Genomic DNA, 24406 nt, shown 5'->3' on the forward strand with positions numbered 1-24406 from the left:
GTGACCCTAAGGTGCTGTTTGTAGAAAGCACTGACGCGTAAAAGCATAGAGAGGCTCACCTAGGTGTGCAAGGGAGCATACTGACCAGCCAGAAGCCTAGCCGCGCCCCTTCAGGGTGTGAACTAACAAGTTTGACTTCGATTTACTCTAACTAGAGGGAAACTAGAGGGGTACATGAACGTCTGCCCCAATCCTAGATTCCTTCTGAGTTTTGTGATTTGTTAAGACAGTTGTTGCCCCGGTGTGGCACACTGATGGTGAAGAGAAATGGGGTGTCAGTTCCCGTGAAGGTCTGCTTACGCGTGGGGAGACGGCACGGAAAAGCGGATCACTGCAGTGCAAGCTTTCGGATCTGATATTTGATACCTGTCTCAGTGAACTCTGAAGAGCCAAGTGACTACCAAAGAGCTCTAAGCACCTAAGAACAGGAAACTCAGAGGTGGCTAATGACTGTGAAAAGATAGGTTATCGTCCATAAAAACTCAGGAGCCTGGAGGTTTGGGAGAGCTTTGCGGATGTGAAGCTTAGGAAGGAGGAAGTGGAGGCGGGGCCGCGGAGGGCGGAGCTCACTGAGTGACAGGCAGCCTGCTCTTGTCCTTCAAGAGCCATCTGCATACTTGGCACAAAACGCAGGTGTGTTTCAGCCATGTTTAGGCCAATTCAGATTGCCGCTTGGAATACCGAAAACTTCATAGGCACTCCTAGTCAGATGCAAGAGATTCGAAGGAGAAAGAGGGCACACCGGAACTCTCAGGGCCAGCCACCACCCTGAGCTGTTTACACCAGCCCAGGGAAGACACCGCCAGTAACCATAGATAGCTTCAGCCTAGATGCCCGGGAAAAGTCTCTCAACCTTAGACTAGCAGTTTGAGAAAGACAATGTAAATACATTCTTGTATTTTTATTTATTTTTTTAAAGAAATACCTGCTTAGTTCTAAAAATACATAGTAAACAAAAATATAACAAGCAAATTTATTGAGCAATTTTCTGATTCAATTAATAGCTTTTAATCCCAACATATTAAATTATACATAATAATAATAATATAAACCACTTACTCTGTAGCATGTATGATTGTAAATGTTTTCTCATTTTACATAGCTTGACTCTATCACATAGTGTGTGTGTATGAGAGAGAGAGAGAGAGAGAGAGAGAGAGAGAGAGAGAGAGAGAGGGAGGGAGAGAGAGGGGCTTTTGGATCCTCACTGTGGTTTTATGAGATTGGTAAATGTTCATCTTTCTCATTTTATAGATAGTAAACTGAAACAACACCTGCGTTAACTGAAGGGCAGGGCTCAGAAATGGCCTGGTGGGGTCTGCGGCAGGCAGTTTGGCTGCAGAGCTCTTGCTTTTCTGTCTGTGGTTCACTGCCCTCAATATAATAATGAATATCCAAAAGTCATATCTCACAACGTAACTATTAGGCAGGGGTGGCCGTAAACTCAAGTCCTTTAGGGAAGAGGAAGCTATTGTTTAGAAATTATACTGTAGACCTCACTAGGGTTAGGTAACGCTATAACCTGAGAGCATTAGCTATAATTTCTAAAGAATAAATCTAAGAATTAGCTAGCAGTCTGAGTAAGCTGGGTGTGAGGGCACTTTTCTTGTGTGGGCTTGAAGGCCTGCATCTTCAGAAAAAAAAATTATAAAAAGTGAAATGATAGGCAAGTGACTCGGTTCCGGCCTAGGCACAGGACTAGAACGTGTGGAACTGTGGGATGCAGGATGAAAATCTCGGTGTGGGGGTTACCTAGTTCTTTCCTCATAGACATTTTATCCAATAAAAGATGTGGGTTAAAAGTCCTGAACCCTAAATGGTTACAGAACTGTGCTACCTTTTTTTTTTTTTTAGGGTTTTAGATTTTCAAAATCAAATGTATTTTACACGTTCGCACACAGGTCCTGCAGAGGGGGAGGGGAGAGGAGAGACGCAGAGCTTAAATTGGACAAGAACCAGTGATCTGATTGGTCAGTGTGACCTCAGTATATCTGGCTGCAGTCCGGTATTAGCCTTAATGTCTGCCCCCTGCTGTCCACTTTAGGGATCTCAGGCACAACCCTCTTGGGAACAGAAGCTAAGAAGGCTAGACAGTTGGATTTGAGGTGGCAGAGTCTGCAGAGACTTGAAACATTTTAACAAGATCCTGAACCAGAGCGGCAGCTAGCCAGAGCCTGCTTAGCCTCGCCTTCGCATGTTACATAGGAGAGTGACCTAAAGCCAGAGACACACCTTCACGCTATGACAGAAGAAATGTGGGAAGGCATGAAAGGTGACCACAGGAAGTAATTTCTTAGGCTCTGAGTTCCTTCCAGAGCAGTGGTTAGGTCACTTCAGTGGTCATATGCATACAGTGTGCCTACCCCAGGATGTTGTTACAGAGAATTACCGAAGCCTAGAGCCTCACGGGGGTGCACAGACTCCCCTCAACTGTGAAGAGATTCCACTGTCTCTGCATTGTAGTTCTGAGGATAGAAAAGGATAATCCAGTTCATTCTGGTTTGAGGGATGTCTGGGAGAAAAAACAATTAGTCTAAATATTAGGAATCTCTGGGAAACCCAAGTCACGTGATGTTTCCATCACAGTGTGCACACTTAATCATGTCTCCAAAACATGCCAATGCATGGTCATGGCCTTCACACTTCATCACACCTCTGTGACTCCTCCTGAGATGAAGCCCGCTTAACAGATATTTGGCCTTAAGAAAAGTTTGCTGAAAATTAGTTGATAATATGTATGTCATGTATATATTATATTTTCTGGTTACATGTATTTATTTAGGGCATGTGAGCATTCCCATGAGCATGTATGTGGAGCCCAAAAGACAAATTGCAGGAGTTGGTTCTCTCCTTCTACTATCTAGGATCTAGGGGTTGAACCCAGGACATCAGTCTCTGCACCCAGTGCCTTTACCCTCCAAACCATCTCACCACCCCCATCTTTTTTATTGAAATATCTGATAAGCTAGAGAATTTCATTTTTCAGACACGCCAGATATAGGTGCATCAACATCTGACATTCTGAACCTTAGTAATATCCTACCAGAAAAACAGCAATAATTGCCTATAACCAGAATCACCTATTGTGTTTTATCCGGCCTCTCTGAGAGCTACTTTTAAGGAAACCCCATCTCACCTTACTCACGGCCGTTGCCACTGTGGACATAACCCAAAGCCACCGAGGGAAGGGTGTTTGCTCCACCCCTATCACAGCGCAGCCTTGAAGCATTTCTATGATTCAGTGCCATCTGCTGGGACTATATTCAGACAAATGTAGGAGGCCTTCAGTATTTCCACTATGTATCACTTGACCCATTTTAGGGCCGGTGTTTGTCTCACAAGAAAGAAGCTCGGTTCTGCAGGGCCCGGCGTGGGAGGGGTAGTCTTTTGTCCGTTCTCACTCCTGAATTACGCAGCAGAGTGACCAGCCCCCATGCAGAGGGGCAAACTGCCAAACAACAGTTCTTTCGCCCATCCCTGAGAGCTGAGGACAAAAAAGCTCTGGGTCCCAGAGTAATGTTCTCCAAAAAAAAAAAAAAAAAAAAAAAAAAAGGCTAAGACCACAAACCATTGCATTGCATGCTGGGTACAGAATCATCAGTACCCAGTGCATTCTGGGTAGAGCTCCCCACACACCTCCCACCCCACCCCCGTTTCCAGCTTTCACTGGTTAAGCTACTAAGTATTTTGCTTGTACACTTAGTTTGAGGCCCTTGGTGACCGAATCTCACTGCCAGAGTGGAGGAGTCTAGGGAAATGTTTTCAAGGGTGAACGTAAACTGCGGGGCTTAGGTTGAATTGGATGAACGAGGAGCCAGGGAGACGGACCGAATTGTGATTGGTCGGTTTGTTAGTTTGTGTGTATGTGTTTGTTTTGTTTTTTTTTTTTTTTTTTTTTTCTTTAAGAGATCAGGAAATCAGCTGGTGAGATGACTCAACAGGTCGACATCATTTGCTACCCAAGCCTGAATACCTGAGTCTGAATCCCAGAACTCAGGGAAGGGGAGGATTGATTCCCAAAAGTCGTGATTGCCACATACGTGCATCAGGACATACACACGCTAGCATTAACACATGCACATTGTACGCCTGTACACACACACGCATGTATGCATAAGAGATCTCTCAGAAAATCCAGAGAGAACAGGCCTTTCCTTCCCTGGCCCCAGAGGTAGCTGCTGTCAGGGCACCTGCAGCGAAGCAAGACTTGATTAACGGGAGTACCTACAGACTCTTTAGGGGAAGTAAGTTATGTAAGCACTGTGATCCAGTTAAGTTTCATTTTTCTCAGATAATTCACACCTCATAATGAGAGTCTTGGACTCACTTTTTGTTCATAGCACCTAGCAGGTCTGGTTCTGAGCAGCTAGCCTGTGAGGAGAGTCCTGAGGTGCCTGGTACACTGTCCTACTTAGAGCTTCAAATCCCACACACTCTTGAGTATAGACAAGACTTTGGGTGGGGATTGTTTCTGAATTGAAAAAGTCGTATTCCCCAGAGTACTTTAGCTTTCGTAGGTGTTAGTAAAGCCGATCTCCGCCGCTCTAATTCCAGGCTGCTGGCTCGGAGTTGCATGGGTGTGTAGTTCATCTTGTGTGTTATTCCCACCCAGAGGTTTTCGAGGCAGGGCAGACTAGCCGCCATGCCTGAACTCAGCCAGGGGCTCAGTGATGGGAAGGGCTTCATAGCAGCTACTCCAAACAGAGTAAATGTTTATACTCCTTTCTGCACCCAAATCTGGATGCCTTCTTGGACCGAGTGCTGGAGAAGTAGCCAGTGCGTGTGCGCTGTGGGAGGAGCTGGTCCCAAGAAACTGCAGCTGCTTTTTCTCAAAATAGAAGAGGCAGTAACTTCCAGGATCACATAAGTTTCAGTCTATTCCAGTTACAGGTGGGAGGGAGGCTAGAGGTAATTAGGGGTCAGTGGCTCAGTTAGGAGATATGAAATCATCAGAACACATCCTAAGAACACGATCCCCCCCCCCATGTAAATATCACTGCATGGGAAATAAGGTCCAAGGTAAGATTCTAGACCTAAAGTAGCCGGGGACATATCTCTGCAGGATCGGAGGATGGGGGGTGGAGGTGGGGGGCTGGGAGATGGCAAGGTGCAGGTCAACCTGGAAAATATGCAAAGGGTTAAGGCAAGGGGCTCCGGAGGTGGCTTCGTCAACAGGACATTTGCTGTCCAAGCACCTGAACTCCTTCTTCCAGAGCTCAGGGAAAAGGTAGATGCAGAACTCTGTAGTCCCAGCCCTGGACAGGCGGGGGCAGGGAGATCTCAGGGACTCACTGTCAGCTGGGCTAGTCAGATACTCAAGCAAGCTCCAACCTTAGCGAGGCAACAACTCAAAGCCCAGGGTGAAGGGACTACGGACGGGCTCACTCAAGAAACTGCTTGTTACACAAATACTAAAACCTGGCTTTAGATTTCCAGCATCCTGTGTAAAAAGCTGGGTGTGGCAGCACAGATCTGGAACCCCCACAGAGACAGGTGTAATCTTGGATCTCACTGCTTCTCTGGTCTAATAGAACCTTTGAACTCCAAGCCCTGTGAGAGTTTACCTCAGAGAAATAAGGCGGAGAATGGTTAAGAAAGACACCAGATAGCAACATTTGGGCCCCACATGTGTATTCACATACACACACACACACACCCAGAGACACAGAGAGACACACACACACAAACACACATGCACGCGCACACGCACACAGAGAGAGACATGCACACGTGCGCGTGCGCACACACCACACACGCACACGCGCACACACGGAATACACTGTTTAAAAGATGCTACAGTTACAGGTCTAAATAGGGTAACAACAGTTTATCTCAGGTAAGCTTTAAAAAGCTTGGTTTGGTCCTGTTGGGTGACAGGGTAGAAGCATGAAACAGGAAATGCTGTGGTCACTCATGGAAAAGGAAGTGGAATACTGAAGTCCCAGGAAGCAGGAAACTGTGTCCATGGAGATTACATGGGAGCCGCGAGGGGCTGAGCCATCACGTGGTGTCTCTATCAGTAAGGCCCTAGGATAAGGACTGAGGGGAAGAAGAAACCCTGGGCCCGGGTGATGAGTAATTACCGACAGGATTCGAGAGGCCGTCTGCCCCGGTGTCCACCTTCGCACTTTTACTTTGAATTGCGATAGAGCACATTAGATGACTGGTATTTTCTGACAAGGGTTTATGAAGAACTAGAAGCTGCCGCAGCCGTTGCACCCGTCACGCTTAAGCATCGTGTCCGATGCTCTGTGACTCCCGGTCTGTTAGTCTTCGCTCCGTAGTACTCGGACCTGCAGAGCGCATGTGGGTAAGATGGCTGTATCAAGTATGGCTGCTCGCCCCTGCTCTCCTTGGGGTATTTCTAAAAGCGGTATCATTAAATTTATCACTGTAGGATGTCACTCGGTACCCTCCACTCATTGGTGCGTCAGGTGAAGAACAGTTACAGTTAAATCATTCAGATGTAAGTCAGTAAGTCCAAAGAGCAAATTACCACAATCGTGCCACGCCTGTAGAAAACAAAGGGTGGGGGGAGGCATGCGCACGCACTCTCGTGTTCATGTCTGTATGTGTGTATATAGGTACACATGCATGTTTAGGCCAGAGGTCAAACCTGGATATATACCTATCCAAATCACTCTTCTAAACTTTATTCTTTTTTTAAATACTATGCCTGCCATTGAACCCGGAGCTCACTTTTAATTAGACTGGCTGGTCAGCAAGCACCAGGAGTCCTCCTTACCCCCCTCGTCCTTACCCTCCCCTTCCCAGCACTGGGGCTGTAATCAAAGCCGGTTCTTTTACATGCATGCTGGAATCCAAACTGGAGTCCCCTTGTTCATGCGGCAAGCACTTTTCCCACTGAGCTCTCTCCCCAACTCTAGAATAGCATATTTGTGTGATACAAGTTAAATCATAAATTGTAACAGGAGCTGGAACCTCTCAGCTTAGCACCTTGCCCTGCCTGCTCCCATAAATTAGCCAAGTATGCAAGCCTAGATCCTGATCAGAGTGGTCTTTTCTCCATTTTGCCAGCTGCCTTCCCCGAGAAAGTGCATTTAACGACCTCGGAAGGACCCCGAGGATGATAGAGCACAGGGACAGCACAGATCTCGCTCAAGCCACCCACCAGCTTGAAGCACTTCTCGTGTGCCAAACATCATGCACAGCGTTTGATGTGAATTATCTCTCTGAAAACAGAAACATCCGTGGAGAGACCATTAGAGATGTTGGGGAACATGCCCAAGGTTATACTGCTAAGAGGCAAAGCCAGATTTCAAACTTCTCTAAACTTCTAAACCTCCATTTTATAATAAAACCCAGGAGTATTGGACTGACTTGCACCGGTTATACATGAATGAGGAACTCAGTCTCCTAACACTGCATTTAGTTAGGCCTCATTTGCTCCAGCAAACATGGTTTGCACCGAGTTGCTAGCTATAAGCTGCTTTGAAATATGGAACTTTGCTTCCTCCTGGGAGCTCGGGAGGGTTTGTGAGTAAGAAAAGATACCCGAGAAGTTGAACTTGACCTTTTGTTTTCCTACACGTGTTCTTCTGGTGTTAGGCCATGCCTGTTCCATCAGTCCCACCAAAACAGCTTAGTTCCGTGGGTTCAGGACAGGGGGTGTTACTTGAAGAAATCTCTATTACTTGTGTGCTTTTCTGGGCTCTTCTGAAACATGGGACAGAGGTTTGGAAAGGGAGACCTAAGAAGGCATAGAAGAAGTCCATTATGTGCCCTGCCCCTAGACGGGGAATTTTGAGTCGCTTGTTGAAAGTTTATCTCAGTTTGTTAAGTATGATCTAGAAAGTTCCTGCTTCTGAAACATTTTCAGGAGCCACGTGAGAAGTGTCCTCAAAGTTGAGCTGCAGACATTTATTTGTTAAACAAGATTGATTCACCAGAAGTATCCACAAATAGCCCCTTTTCTCTAAGCAGAGGAATCTAGGAGCAATTAATGAATAACAAAGCTTGTGGAAATATTTGCATTTTGTGGCTTTGACTGGGAAATTAAAATAGTATCAAAGGCCCGGGCTGTGGCTCAGTGGAAGAACACTTGCCTCACATGTTTGGGGTCCTAGGTTCAAGAATAAAAAGATAGTTTGGCGTTGTCATATAATACTGTCCTAGGAGTGGAATAACTTTGGATCTCCATCAAAGAGAGGAGGAGTACTAAGAACCAAAGAGGATGGATGTCTTGCTCATAGTGGGCGTCGACCAAACCTGCCTTCCATTGAGGGATGTCAGATCCCCATGATGGTGAATACTGTTCACATATCACTGGTCCATAAGCACTGCATTCTTACACTGCAAGGTTTCATTTTGCAAAAATGATTGTTATGAGCTGACAGGCAAAACTTCGATGGAAAAAAACTAGAGAAATCCAATCTGGCTGCATTCAGTGACAGTCAGCATGTGTTGTAGAAAGGGGAGCAAATGCATTTGATATTCTAAAATATCTTAATCTCATTTAAAAAAAAAACCCAAGCATATTTCCAACAAGTGAGGAACCATCCAAACCTATATTTAAATGTGCAATGGGATTATTTAAATAACTATTTAAATAGGAACTGAAACCAAATTTGATTTAGAAACCCACCTTTTATCAAAACCTCTATCAGACTCCTTATACGAATCATTCTTATTTAATACTCCATTGCTCTGTGAAGTACTTCAAGCATTTTCTAGATGAGAACAAATCACACAGAATAAATGGCTCACCACTCAAGCAAGTAAGCGGCTAGACATGTTCACACCCCAGGCATGGTGTTCTGCAAACCACAGTGGGAGGGGCTGGGGCTTGCTGTCAGTGTAGGGATTGGCTACTAGGAAACTTTGCCAGTCATACTCAGGAGAATAGAGTTAAGCAGGTCACCCTTTGCCCCAAATGCATGTCTATTGTCTTTATAGTACTTTCTTGTCCACAACCTCAGGTAGACTGAGTGTTGCTAGTTAAGAAAGGATGCTCTGGGCAGCCTGCAGGTTTCATTCATTCCTAAATAAACTAAGAACGTCAGCTGAGTGGATGGGGCAGGTCGGGTGCAGAACCAGGGTGAAAGCTCGGGAAGAGTGGGAGGTGGACAGGGTTCACAGAGCCAGAGCCAGACACAATGTGAAACTCACTGTCTGTGGACACAGTGTGGAAAAAAATCCCACAGCAAGGGTCTCGGGTCAGAAGCCACTGTGTGCTGAGTGAGACCGTCTTAATAAAACCAGGGCTGGCAGTGTAGCTCAGGGCTAAAGACTGCTCCTGTTGTGTGTGCACAGACCCCTGGAAACATGTGGGTCAAGGAAGAAGAATCCAGGGGTGGTGTCTAACTGGTTCGGGTTTCAATTAAGAAGAAAAGTTCTGGAGATAGGGCTGTGCCGAGAGTTGCAGTGAGCTACTCATCAGAAATGCTTAACGTAGAATTTGTTTTATGTGTACTTTACTGCATGTTTTTAGACAGGTCTACCTGAACACTTCTCCTAACAAAGGGTGGGAGGGGGCGGGAATTAAGAAAGATGCCAGAGTTTGGCTGCTGTTAATCTTATATTGTAAGGTGATGCTTCTCCTGATAAAAATTCCTTGTCCCCATTCCCCCGCTTTAAGAGTTCTGTTTCACAAGGACAGTGACTATGTGTGGCTGTGGGGTTTTTCCTCAGTGGACTGAATCTTGTCAAGTGAGGTTTATTCTGGGACAGCGACATTATTAAAATGTTCACTATTTATTCAGTGACAGTTCATCTTTTTGCTTCCTCTCAGCAGTGTATTAGCTGGATACAGCTGGGGCCCTGGGAATGAGGCAGTGGAAAAACAGCCTGTCTTCTCGGGGGCCTTACATAATAAAGGGTACAGGCAACGCAGAAGTGTGCAAGTAATTATAGTCAAAGTAATTATGGGATGCAGATCACCTCAGAGAGAACCGACCATTGGTGGGGACGTTTAGTAATAAGGAAACCAAGAGGTGTGACTGCTGTCCTTGATAAAGCACCCTCCTCTGGCTTCATCTTGCCATGGCTTACAGAAGAGTGTTTCTGGACTTCCTGGGGAGTTGTTGGAAGAGCTGGTTGTGACCTTGTCTAAATGTCCACCACACTGCGGAGGTAATAGTGTGCCTGCCGCAAGCAAGCACAGTGAGCACAGAAGCTCAGACAGCTCACAAGCGCAGCTGGGGGTGCAGAGACTCCGGGTCTCTCTCACATCTACACTCTGATTTGTTTTCCTTTATACTCGAGGTTTATACACAACTGAGTGGCTAAATTAAACTCTTTCAGACACACACATACACACACACACACACACACATACACACATACACATACACATACACACATATACACATACATACACACATACACACACATACATACACACACATACACACATACACACACATACATACACACATATGCACACACATATACACACACATACACACACATACACACACACACACACACACTCCCCACAGGCAAAGAGCTAAAAGGGGGTTTCGGGATCTTCACTGTGCCAGAGGAAGCTGTTGACCGGAAGCTGTTGACCGACTGTCCCGCTGAATTTGGTGGTGTTTCTGCCCTTGGTGCTTTAAAAGCCAGTTCCTAACGGTCCAAGTTACACATTCCGCCCTCCTGTGTACAGATACTGCAGCCAGAATGTGCCTGGCTCCCAGGCCTGACACTGCAGTAGTTAACACAGAAGCAGGGTAGGGAGCAGAGTTGGGGACTTGTACTAAGTACAACAGGAACTCACTTTTACGGATTTTTTTTTCCTCCTCCTACCCCTCCTCCTCCCTCTTCCCCTCCCCCTGGGTCTTTATTACTGTGAGGAAAATCATTCAACTATAAAAAAGAAAAAAAATAGATTCTAGGTTGCAGGAGCAAATCTTTCTGAAATTTCTTTGCAAATGTCGTACAAGCTAATTAACCGTTTAAAAAATAAAATAGTTCGGGTCCTTTTTAATTTTTTTTCTTTTGGACTCTGACATATTTTTATGCATTTTTCTCTCTTGAGTTGTTAACTTGTGACCTGTGAAAGTATTAAGATAAATCTGATGTCAAAATTAAATAAAAAATATAGACATATTGATTGTTGTCCATTTATATAACAAAGAAAATCTTAATGTTACCTACATTAGCTTTTACAGGTAAATTGTTTTCTTAGATTCAGCATCTGCACCTAGAGGTCAGCATTAGTGAAACCACTCAGGAGTGGACTGCCTACTTAACCTCAGCCTCACTTCCTACACATAACATTGTAAATATCCTAAATATTTTAGAATATTTGCTTTTAGTAATATGGCCCCAGTTTTATATATTTTGATACAACAGGAAAATATAGCCATCTTTAACATATACAGTCTGCATTTGTAAAGTATATTTTTAAAGTTCTTTGGCCAGCGACTGGGGTACATGGTTTTCCTACAGAAACAGCGGTGGCCCTGGTGGTTATGGCTCCGTGTTAACCCAGAGATGCTTTGAAAAGGGAGCTTCCCGTGGATAAGACATGATCTTTCAAAGGCAGGTTCTCCGTGGTTTTTTTTTTGGACCAACAGCCTCCTTAGGTGAGTTCAGTCCTCAAAGTGCTTTCTGCAGAACCCTTAACCACAGTAGTCCCCCCACCCCCACCCCGTGCCCTTTAAAGTTTTGTTCAAGCTCATGGCTTGGGAGAGCCTGTGGAATATTGGGAAGGGCAGTGTGGTGCAAGCCTAGGGTGTGGAGAGATGGCTCAGTCAGTAAAGAGCTTGTCATGTGAGTTTGAAGACAGTAGCCTGAATTTGCAACATCCACAAATAAAGCTGCGCATAGGGGTGTGGATCTATGAGCCCAGTGCGGGGGAACCTGATGGAGATTCTGGACCCAAAGGCCAGCCAGGCTAGCTTAATCAGTGAGAGACCCTGTCCCCCAAGTATGGTGATGAGCAATCGAGGAAAAACCCTGCCTGTATTGAACCTCTAGCCTTCACACTAATGAGCATGTGTGCACACACGCACATCAGACACATGCAAGTATGCACACACATGCATTCACACCACATACACATGCATGCATGCACACACAAATGCATTCACACTACATTCATGCACACATACATGCTTTTATTCATAGCATACACAGACACATGTATACACACACATACATGTGCTTGCATGTACACACACATGCATACACATAATCACACACATACACTTACACATGAGTGCACACTCATGCATTCACACACACACACACACACACACACACACACACACACACACACACGTAGACTAGTTTCTGGGCAGCAAGGGTTTGCCCTGCCTGATTGCTTTCTTCATGGCTCTCACTTGACCGTCCAGTCTAAGGTGGAGCTTTATCAATATTTTTGATAATAGCAGGGGAAAAGATGAAGAAAAGAAATGGGGTGGGAGGAACCTGCCATTCTTTTTTACCTTCCTCCTCAATGTATGTAAGAGCCAGTCATCTTTAGGGGACATACTTTAGAATTTCATATTCTTTCCAACTACAACAGAGTGTGATATGTTAGTGGAAGGTGAGCTGAGGATAGCCCTTCTATCTCAGAGTAAATGGAAGAAATGACCCTTGGGATTCCCTCACAGGTGGAACACAGAAACTGGGAATAGCCTGGCAAAGATAAGGTGCATGAAGAAAGCCCCACTTCTGGATTCTTACGCCAGTGGACAGGCTAGCCCTGCATGGTGTGGGAATAGAATTCCAATCCTGTTAGAGGGACTCACAGTGACAGGAAAGCTCACTCCTCTAAGGACAGAGCACACATAGGTGGTGAGCCATCTGTAAGGGAAAGTGACAATAGGTTAGCAATATCAAGTATACCTACGCCCCTTACTTACCTATATTACATATTAATTATATTATTATATTCCAGCCACACTGTAGTTGTGGACACTGTTATTTTAAGCCATCTAGTGATTTTATTTATATGGCATTTTGGAAAATTGAGGAGTTGTTCGTGATGAGTTTGTGATACGTGGCTTGGAAAGACACTTTGTAGCTGAAACTGTCACCCTGGGACATCCTTAGTGTTTCAGAACACACATGTAAGAACCAGTCCTGCCTTGGTGTGATAACACACCAGAGCTAAGCTTCAGAGGCCCTGGATCTCAGAGGCCATGATCAAAGTCACACTGCAATACACCTGGGAGCCTAGACGTTTCCACACAGGAAACATGTTTTATATGACACGTGAATGCTTGATCCCAAGTCAGGAGCTTCCACCTTGGTCCATAATCTTTAATGAGGGTGGTGTTAACATTTTTTATATACAGAACCCAGTTACTAATATTTTACATGACAGTTTTTTTTAAAATATTAAAACATATCCCCAAAGGCTTCCATTTATTAACAACAGAATGGGGTGGGGGCGTTTTTTAAAAACGAGCCACCAGAAATCAGCATGAGTGAAGGCAAAGAAGTTACATATCATTCCACGTGCTGCAATCAGAATGCTCTATGGGTTCTGCCTCTCTGGCAGCATCAGAAATGAACACCATTTTTGGCACCAGTATGGCAGCCATGTTCTGGAGGTGCATGGATATAGTGCAGAGGAGAAAATGAACAGTGGTAGGTGTGAACAGGGCGTAGTAAAAAGAACACGGAGAAGAGAGGGATTGGGAAATACCTCATCAACAGAGCACATTTTAGCATGTGCAAGAACATGGGTTCAGTCCCTATCCCAGAAACAAGTAAATAAATATCAGAAAGGTAGATATTATACTTTAAAGGAAATAGTGAGTTTTGTTTCAGAAAATAGGGAAATGCCCTGGAGCCATGTGACCATGGGAAAGGTCTCCTAATATATTTGTCATGTTTAGACATTTTCCTCTGGTGGAATCTTGGTTTGCTGTCCATATTTTCTGTGTGGTTCTGGCCCCAGCCTGGAGAACTGTCTTTTTATCTATATATGATATATATGTGTATAACATAGATATTTTATCTATATATGATAAGACTACAGTTTGGAGCAATATTGTATTTTTCCACGATATTTCACGTTACAAAAGGCTACAGTGTCTTTTGCAGTCTTAGGGTCTCTCCTCTTGCCTGCCTCTCCTGTTGTCCCTAATTCAGCTGATGGTCATCTGTGAATGGGGGCACTGTCTTCTGTTACTTCCTCTGTATCCATCCACTCAACCAGATTCTGGGGATCCCTGTGTACCCAGCCCTCATCCTAGACACCAGGGACACACAAACATCTTATAAGTTATATTTTATCTACCTCTCCAAAGTCAACAATATAAAGACAGCATTTGATAGCTAGTCACGAGGGGAATTTAAGAGAGCCATCCCTTGCTCTTCCTACGTTGTTGTGGGGTTCGGGTCCATGAATTTATCCACTGAGATGTCTTCCACATCAACTAAGCAACACTGTTTTGAATGAGTATAATATGCGAGAGCAACCATCTCCGGAGATACATTTTTGAATCTTGGCATTAGGTGTTCTATGTAGGGAGCATACATTTTTCTAGAAGCCACATAAACTAACCCCTTTGAGAGTATACATTCAGTTCCTAAAGATCACCCACAGTAGTAAACTCAGAAGCATTGGTCTTTGAAACACGAAAGCAATCCCATGATTCTTTGCACCCTCCTGCAGGAAAACTGGCTGAGTCAGTGGTTGACATCCTGGCGCTGATGAGTTCAAATTCAGTGGTTCCGTTTCTGCACAAACGGTTTTGATTTCAACCAAGTGCATTTCTCATCCTGGTCAGACCTCTTCCAAGTGATGGATAGATAGCTCATCTTAAATCCATCGTCATTAAGGAAACATGAATATTTCATAGTGGGTGATTGAGTCAGGAGCAGGATGGCCGGATTTTTTTTTTTTTTTTTTTTTTTTTTTTTTTAGTGATCCCACTTCTTCTGGTCTAGTGGCCTAATCCTGGAAGTGAGCACGAGATGTCTGGAAGTTGCAGGATTAATTCCCCAGTGCACATTTTCTCCCAGTCCCACCAACTACCCTGCCACTGTCTGCCCTGACTTGCTACAACCATTGCTCAACTCCGGAAGCAGCGGTCTAGACTTAGTTGGGTCTCTCCCCTAGGGAAGTGAGTTTTACGCATGCGCAAACCAACAGTCTGTGGCTGAATCCAGCTCAGAGATGGATCAGGGCCACACAAGATCCTTTTCTGCAGTGTGGATCAGTCACAGAATTTTCTGCTAAAGGGCTTAGGATGTCCTTAAACGAACCTAGCCAAGAGCACTTCTTCATAACATCTCTTGCCACTTGTCACCTCACACCTCAGCAGATACAGTCAGCGGTTGCCGAGTGCATGATGGGAAGACCTATTTGATGTCCTTGTGAGTCATTCATGCTCTGTCCTCAAAAAATATATCACACCACTTACAGACCATGTTCACACAGGGGTACCTACACACTGAGGAGATACATCAGACTTAAGTACAGCAATTTAAGGGTTACAGTTTACTTAACTCATATGATTTTCTTTCCTTATTAATAAGTAGATTCTATTGCAGCCATCCAACTTTTTTTTTTGTATCACATATTGCTATAACTAGAAAGGCCACACCTGATTGGTGAAGGCAGTCTTGCTAGGAGACCAAGCGTGTCTGTGCTTTCTATCTAGAATTGTAGACTTGGTGGGTATCAGCTGTCTTCATTCCTGTGTGTTCTCTTTTAGGTGGGAAAGGGATTTGGAAACAGTAGTTTCAGTTCAACGTTTTGAGTAACCGTACAGGGCAGACCATAATAGTCCTTAAGAATTCTCCAATCACCGCTCTCTCCTAGTAGATATTACTTACTTAAGGGAGATACAGGGGAATGTATCTCCTTTACAATATTTGATTTCATTCCTATTGTAGCTTCCAGAGGTTTCTCAGAAGCTGAAACAGTGACACTCTTGGTGGGCTGGGGTGACTGTAACTGACCTCTCTGGCAGGGGTAGGGTACATTCACTGGGATTCAGCGACAAGCTGGGGCACTAGCTCCCCCAGAGCATGGGAAAGGTCTTCTAACACTGTCTCCCACTTCAAGCATCAGGCTGGTTCCTTCAGACCAGTCCTATAGCATCCTTTTCTGGGATTCATAGGTTCAAGGGCATCCTGCTCAGCTAGTGTGGTAAGAGGTATAGAAAAGGCTTTAGAGCCTCAGCTTCCCCTAGTCCCTGGCATGGTCCCAAGAAGAGCCACCAATTTCATTCCCTGAAGAGAATTTTCAGGATCCAAGTGAGCACATACGTATCTACCAATGCAAGCCAGCTAACGCTCCGAAGGCATCCATGTCTGCAGAACATACCTACAGCACACACTAGGCTTGTGTGTGACAGACTCACTCAGAGCCCGAGTCAAGAGAGTAGGTACCAGAAGTCAAGCAAAAATAGAGGCCCTTAAGAGACTTGATAAATTAGCTCGCCATTTAACTTACATGCAGACTTTTGCAGACCTAACGAAAGTTTTTGGTTATCTCCTCCAAGGATGTGTGGGCTATGGTACCTTGGGAAAGGAACGTTGGGTAGCCGCTTCAGTTTTGACTAAAGGCAAGACAGAAAAAAAAGCACTGGTGGTTAGCCTGCTGTGCTTATTTTGATGTACGGTTTTCAAAGTTTTTTTTTATTAATATGTTTGCTGTGGTGTGTGTGTGTGTGTGTGTGTGTGTGTCGGTGTGTGCATGCTCGAAAATAAGTACTTATAGAGCTGACGCCAGCGCATCAAGTCTCGTGGAGCAGGAGGTCCAAGCAGGATGTAAGCCACGGGTGCCGAGACCTGAACTAGAGAGCTGTAAGCACTGTTCACCTCTGAGCCATCCCTTCAGCTCTGATATTTTAATTAGGCTTTTTTCAACATCCGTCAGATGTGTAGTGCATTACCACATCACCTATAACAACTATAAGCCTAACATTTTCATAATACGATTTCTGCCGACATTTAATGTTCAGTCACCTTCTGAAACACTCAGTCCATGTGCATAGAAAAACCTGTCAAAAGGAATGGTAGAGGCAGGGGGTTGGGGATTTAGCTCAGTGGTAGAGCACCTGCCCAGCAAGCACAAGGCCCTGGGGTTGGGTCTCAGCTCAAAAAGAAAAAAAAAAAAAAAAAAAAAAAAAAAAAAAAAAAAAAAAAAGAGGTGAAGAGGTGTGCTGAGAGATATGGAGAGGGTGCAGAGAAAGGTCTCTGCAGCAAGCCTGTAGAGGAGCGTGCAGAATGTTCCTGTTTGTTCTTTACGTCATATAGCTTTAGCACTGGTTAAAGATAATCCGACTAAAGGGCAGGAGGTCAAAGCCCAAAGTGAAGCTCCCAATGTCATCTCCCTCAAACACACACGGGCCTCTCTTCCTCCTACTTAGCTCGTCCAGCACGCCCCCCTGGGGGCCGCACAGATCTGAGTGTCTCATGCCCCCTAACGTGAGAACGGAGATCAAAAGGACATGTTTGAAATGGGGGGCATTGGTTGGCTGCTGTTCATTGTCTTTATGCTCTGTCTCCAAGGAACACTTCACCCAAGAGTGTACTTCATTCAGATAGTCTTAGTGGGTGTTCTCAGGGAAAAACAACAAAAAAACAGAACCAATAAACAATGCTTTCAGGGAAACCGTTACCGTCCACAAATGGGACTTCTAAGGAGAAAAACTGAAGGCTATACTCAGCCCTAAGGTCAAATCCCAGAACTTCGTGAAGCCCACAGCTGCTACGAGTGTGCCCCGTGTTTTTTATCCTACACACACGTGTCACGTCACAGACAGACAAACAGCTTTCTAATCTAGATTTGTCGTGACTTTGTTTGACAACACCAGAAACCACCTTTACCTGTTTGACTCCATGTATCAGCAGAGGGAAAGGCTGGCTGCATGAGTTCCAGGCCAGCTATTTTCCAGTAGTCTCTCTCTGTCAGGCGCAAGTTAAAAGCATCCTTGTAAGTTCCCATAATTCAACACTCCCACCCCCTCCTCCACCACCACCATTTTCATTATTAGGTTTTCTGTAGGGCGCCCATCAGGTGTTTTTAGCTCCTTAACTTCATCCAATAAGCAGGATTGTGTATGTTCCAAAATGCACATCATTATGTTTGTCTGAGGAACCAGTGGTATCCCCTGTATCTTTCAGGGTCTGTTGCTAAAAAATAAATGGAGCATGATTCGATGAAGACATTATTAGCAAGCAGTTCTGTTGTCTGGGTGGCCTGAAAGTTTGGGAACAAAATACAAGAAAGCCTTATTGAATAGTTGACTATCTAAATCTAAAAGCATCAACTGGCTATTTGGAGATTCTAGGTGTTACCTCACTGTCATGTCATTCAGAGACAATACGGTAAATGCAGTCAAACACTAAATCCTGAGACAGTATCTACATATAAAAACTATGTGTTGCTCTTACCCACATCTACCAGCATATGAAACAAGGAACACATCTTCCAGATTAGCTTCAAATCCCAAGGAACTGTTCTAAGAACAAGAAATGGGGTCATGGCTAGAGCGACAGTTCAGTGGGTAACTGGAGGCGCTGTAGGACCAACGTTTGGTTCTCAGCACTCACACTGAGCTGCTCAGAACTCTGAACACTCCCTTCTAGGCACCCACCCCAGTGTAGCATCCTCACTCCCAGACACTCATGCAACCATATAGGTAAAGATGTGTAAATAAATCTTAAATGAATAGCCGCAGCGTCTGAAGTTTCAAACCTTCATTTCACGTAAATATTTCTGTAAGTCACCTCCATTTTTTTTTTTTTTTTTTTTTTTGCCAGTTTTATATCTCTGTGTGCCCAGTGAAGTAAAGGATGGACATGCTTGTTATTTGAACAAACTCAAACATTACATATGAACTATTGGAGTGATCAGAGAAAAACATCTATATGCAGAAACTCTGATATAATAGGATAATAAATTACATTTGTAGAAATAACCCTTTTACTGGGAATTGAAGCCTGATGCATACCAGTGTTAGCTAATATTCACCATAAGGGGTTCCACCAGTTACTTCTTATTTCTTTTTTGGCTATTTAACAAGTCTTGTCCATTAGTTACACAGGGGTGAATCAAAGTGTTGCAAAGGACAAATACTTTTGATAAAACTTTATATTGAGGCCAGATGTCTAATGGTCTAGAGCACATAGGCCCAAGAGCATTGGACTGGATAGGGACACCATTGGGCCGGGATTTAGCTCAACGGCAGGGTGCTGGCCTAGGGAGTCACAGTCCAGCGACGCAGAAGTAGAGCGGGGAACTTGATGGTTAATCTGAGGAGCCACAGCTTGGATTTAGCTGTAGCCTTGCTTGAGCTTTATCTGAGCTTCTGTGTTTATTCCAAATATTTTTAACAGCTTAATTAGATGGCTCTCCCCTCTCAGCGTGGCATTTAGGTGTTTCCTGGATTTGAAACTGGTTGCCGTTCTAACTTGGGAACTGCATCTTTGAGTTATAAGTGCACAGTTAAACTACCTGTCTGATTAACTCTTAGTTGATTTATAGTTAAGGTCATAAACAACTTTTGAAGATAAATTCTCTGATTAGATTTTTCTGGTCAGTGGATCAAATGTCAGTTTGAGAGTGATATGAGCACAGACCAAAGAAATATAAAGTAAGATCACTTAAAGAGATTGAGGTTGGGACAGACTGCCTACCCACGTACGTGCTGTCGTGGTCTCACAGAAAACTGTGTGCCTCACAGAAGAAATTGCTCAGTGCGAAAATCCTCAGCATGAAGGGTACAGGTGTTACAAAGTTAATGATTGCATCAGAATTATGAGACATTGGAGAGCATACTGCTTTCAAATATCTGTCGGCAAAAGAATAAGACTTGAACTTTGTTGTCCCTGCAGAAGGTCTAAATCACACTTGTCTTTTTCTTTGACAGATAATTCTGAAATAATCAACAGAAATGGAATGGAATGCCAAGAATCTGCATTGAGAATAACTAAACATTGTTACTGTACATACTATCCCGTTTCCTCCTCAATAGAATTGTCACAAACTGCATGCTAAATTTAGTTCTTCCGGACAGACCACAACCCTAAGGCTAGTTCTGCTATGTCATATATGAGTATTAAATATGGTATGCTTAGTATATTCCAGCCTAAGATAGTTAACTACCTGAGACCAACTGCAATGTTCAAAGACATACAGGATGAAGTTTTCTTTCACAGGGTTCTGAGCGTAGTCTCCACCCCAGAAATATTGTCTTATATCCATAACATAAGCTAATGCAGACAGCCCAGCCCAGTATACTCATTTCGACTCAGAATATTTCAAATTTAGCAATAAACAGTTAGCTTTACTTTAAGTACCTATTCCAAGGGCAGGTTCGATCCTAACTTCAATCACCGCCATTTCATTTCCTGACTGGATCAAAGGGTATACGATTCACTTCTTGAGGAGACGGACACTCGCAGCAGAGACAAGAAGTGAAGTAAAAGACGCACCTGCCTCGCAGGTCTAAAATCTGAGTGGCAGTTCAAGCACAGTTGCCCGGGGACACATCAGAGTGTGGGGTTCGCTTTGCCAGGAGATGCCGCACTGAATCATGGGATTCTAGAATAACATTGCATAGATCGAAAAAAAAAAAAAAAAACTTTGCACGGTATGAGCTTCATACCCAACCCAACAAAGTCTTGAAGGTATTATTTTACAAGTATATTTTTAAAGTTGTTTTATAAGAGAGACTTTGTAGAAGTGCCTAGATTTTGCCAGACTTCACCCAGCTTGACAAGAATGAAAGGCTCATGCCGACAGTCGAATCTAAGGGATTGGTCTTTCCAACTCGCCCTCCGGTTGCCTGTTACCGAGAGAGTAACTCTTCTAAACTAAAACCTAGTCAAACAGGGAAGCTGTAGGGGAGGAGGTCTGTATAATATTCCAGTTTAAGTATGTCTGAGTTTAGTCACTACAGATGCAAACTGTGACTTTAATCTAAATTACTATGTAAACAAACAAACAAAAAAAAAAAAACAGAAGTAGATAGTTTCACTTTTTAAAAAAATCCATTACTGTTTTTGCATTTTAAAAGTTGGATTAAAGGGTTGTAACTAACTACAGCATGGAAAAAAATAGTTCTTTTAATTCTTTCACCTTAAAGCATATTTTATGTCTCAAAAGTATAAAAAAACTTTAATACAAGTACATACATATTATATATACACATACATATATATACTATATATGGATGAAACATATTTTAATGTTGTTTACTTTTTTTAAATACTTGGTTGATCTTCAAGGTAATAGCGATACAATTAAATTTTGTTCAGAAAGTTTGTTTTAAAGTTTATTTTAAGCACTATCGTACCAAATATTTCATATTTCACATTTTATATGTTGCACATAGCCTACACAGTACCTACATAGTTTTTAAATTATTGTTTAAGAAATGAAACAGCTGTTATAAATGGATATTATGTGTAATTGTTTAAAACATCCATTTTCTTTGTGAACATTTTAGTGATTGAAGTATTTTGACTTTTGAGATTGAATGTAAAATATTTTAAATTTTTGGTATCATCGCCTGTTCTGAAAACTAGAGGCATCCAACCATATCATTTTTTTTTTTTTGATTGAGAAAAAAATCTGCATTTAATTCATGTTGGTCAAAGTCTAATTACTATCTATTTATCTTACATCATAGATCTGATAACTGTATCAAAAAGAGAAATCCCATTCTGAGTGTAATCTTTAGTAGTGCTTGTATCGTGTTTGTTTTAATTTGTGGGAAGGTATTGTATCTAACTTGCATCACCTCGATAGCACTCATCTTCATGTATTATTGAAACTTGTAACTTTCTCAGCTAGAACAATGTAGTTATGCTACAACTTGCCTAAATCACTCATACTTTTTTTTTTCTTTACTTACTCATTTAAATTCATTGAGAAGATAGTAGACTAAAAGGTAAATTATGGGGATCACTGAAATATTTTTGTAGACTAATTGTTGTAACTGTCTTTTTTCTTTCATTTCATGATTTTTTTATTTTAAAAATTACTAGCACATAGCTATTTTCAGCCCTTTAATAATTGAGCATCAAAACATTACCTGTATTCCCCAGCAAATATAGATGACTGTATTTTTTACTATGATATCCATTTTCCAGAATTGTGATTATAATATGCAGAGTCAAATATGCCATTTACAATAAGGAGGAGGCAAGGCAAATGCATAGATGTACAAATATATGTACAACAGATTTTGCTTTTTATTTATTTATAATGTAATTTTATAGAATAATTCTGGGATTTGAGAGGATCTAAAACTATTTTTCTGTATAAATATTATTTGCCAAAAGTTTGTTTATATTCAGAAGTCTGACTATGATGGATAAATCTTAAATGCTTTGTTTAATTACAAAAAACAAAATCACCAATATTCAAGACAGGAAGACACCAGTTCAACAGCTACTGTGGTTAGGAAACTAACTCCACTTGTACGGGAACTCCATTTCATTCTTGGTTTTCAGGATATAACAGCACTTCACAAAAATATTCTTTCAACCATATGCCACTGGTCACATTTCTACTAAATCTTTCTGTAACACTTCTTAAAGAATTCCCTCATTCGCTATCTCACGGTGTAAACAGGACTCTAATTTGTATCAATTCTATGTTTTGGTTGTAATATTCAGTTCACTCACCCAATGTACAACCAATGAAATAAAAGAAGCATTTAAAAGGCTTGTGTTGTACTCTCCCTTCTTGTTTAGACAGATAATTAGCCGGACAGAAATGTTTTTAATCTTGGTAGAGATGCCACTCAGTGACATCAAAGAACAAACAGTGGCCTTCAAATGGGACAGAGAGATGCAAAGGTAGATAGATAGACAGACAGACAGACAGACAGGCAGACAGACAGACAGACAGACAGGCAGATAGATAGATAGATAGATGGATAGATAGTGATGGATGATAGATAGATGATATATTGGTGGATGAGTAGAAAGATGATAGATTAATAGATGGATGGTGGGTGGATAGATGACAGATAAATAGATAGACAGACAGACTGACTGACTTGATTTGATTTAGCTTTGGATTTGGCTGTTTCTTTTACATCATTGTTCGGGTGTGGCACATGTTACTGCTTACATTTGGAGGCAGAAGAACAGCTTGAGAGACTTGATTCTATCCTAGCATATAGGCCCTAGGGATTGAACCCATGTCATCAGGTTTGGCAACAAGCATGTGCATCCACGGAGCCATCTTTCCAGCCCCAGGCTTTGGCTTTAACTAGCAGAAATGATAATTTAGAGTGACCACTTGGCAAATGCGTTCAGCATTCTTTAAAATTCGCAACAGTGCATCCCACCATCCAGGTCCATTTGCTGTGATTCTGACAAATCATGGGGAAGCATGCAAGTCAGTGAGCAAGTGGGGGCCATCGTCAAGAGTGTTTCATGTATGAATGAATGAAAAGAAAGGGAGGGGGCATTAGCCTTTGACATAGACTTCTTTCTAGAAGGAGCTTGTCTCAGTAAAGGTTTCTATTCCTGCACAAACATCATGACCAAGAAGCAAGTTAGGGAGGAAAGGGTTTATTCAGCTTACACTTCCACACTGCTGTTCATCACCAAAGGAAGTCAGGACTGGAACTCAAGCAGGTCAGGAAGCAGGAGATGAAGCAGAGGCCATGGAGGAATGTCACTTACTGGCTTGCTTCCCCTGGCTTGCTCAGCCTGCTTTCTTATAGAACCCAGGTCTACCAGCCCAGGGATGGTACCACCCACAATGTGCTGGGCCCTCCCCCCTTGATCACTAGTTGAGAAAATGCCTTACAGCTAGATCTCATGGAGGCATTTCCTCAACTGAGGTTCCTTTCTCCAGCTTGTGTCAAGTTGATACAAAAGAACAGCCAGTACAGAGCTTAAGTGGTCAGTGTGATGTGTAGCTGCTGAGGGGGACAGAACAGTGAATCTGTTGTATGCGAAAGGCCTGGCTGTCTAGACCTAGAACAGGACAGGTTGGAAGGGAATTTGTAACTCTTTGCAAGAGTGTGCTCTTAAGACTGCATCTCAAGGGCTGGAGAGTTGGCTCTGCAGTTAAACTGGCTGCTTGGAGGCCAGGGTTCAATTCCCAGGCCCTATATGGTGGCTCAGGTCCTACAAGGCCATTCACAACTTTGTAAATTCAGTTCTGGGGTGTCTGACACCCTCTTCTGGCCACCACATGCACTGCGTGCTTATGGTGTACAGAAAATACATGTAAGTAAATCACCCAGACATATCAATAATAAAAATTAAGGTTAAGGGAAAAAAAAAAAAAAAAAAAAAAAAAAAAAAAAAAACACCTTGCACCTCAAACGCAAGAGGATATGAAAACAGCCAGCTTTAATTCCTCTTAGTACAAAGTGACTTAGGTATACAGTATCAACTGTCTTACATAGTTCTCTGTCAATGTAATCTCAAAATGATATTTTAGATCCAGTAACGCGTTCTTTGTCCTTTAATTCAAGTTTTTTCAACACTATAGAAT

General features: G+C 42.9%; 1 protein-coding gene across 2 annotated transcripts in view; it reads left to right on the top strand.

Annotated features, from left to right (window-relative positions):
- MBNL2 (muscleblind like splicing regulator 2) overlaps nucleotides 1-22607 on the top strand; it is a 152569-nt gene extending 129962 nt beyond the window's left edge. For both annotated transcript variants that reach the window (XM_080917209.1, XM_080917208.1), the window contains one exon: nucleotides 19809-22607. In XM_080917209.1, the coding sequence (XP_080773335.1) occupies nucleotides 19809-19823 (15 nt within the window). In that variant the 3' untranslated portion in view covers nucleotides 19824-22607. The remainder of the gene's footprint in view (nucleotides 1-19808) is intronic.
- The last annotated feature ends 1799 nt before the right edge of the window (nucleotides 22608-24406 follow it).

The sequence above is a fragment of the Micromys minutus genome (assembly GCF_963924665.1).
Source record: "Micromys minutus genome assembly, chromosome: 5".
Classification (NCBI taxonomy): Eukaryota; Metazoa; Chordata; class Mammalia; order Rodentia; family Muridae; genus Micromys; species Micromys minutus.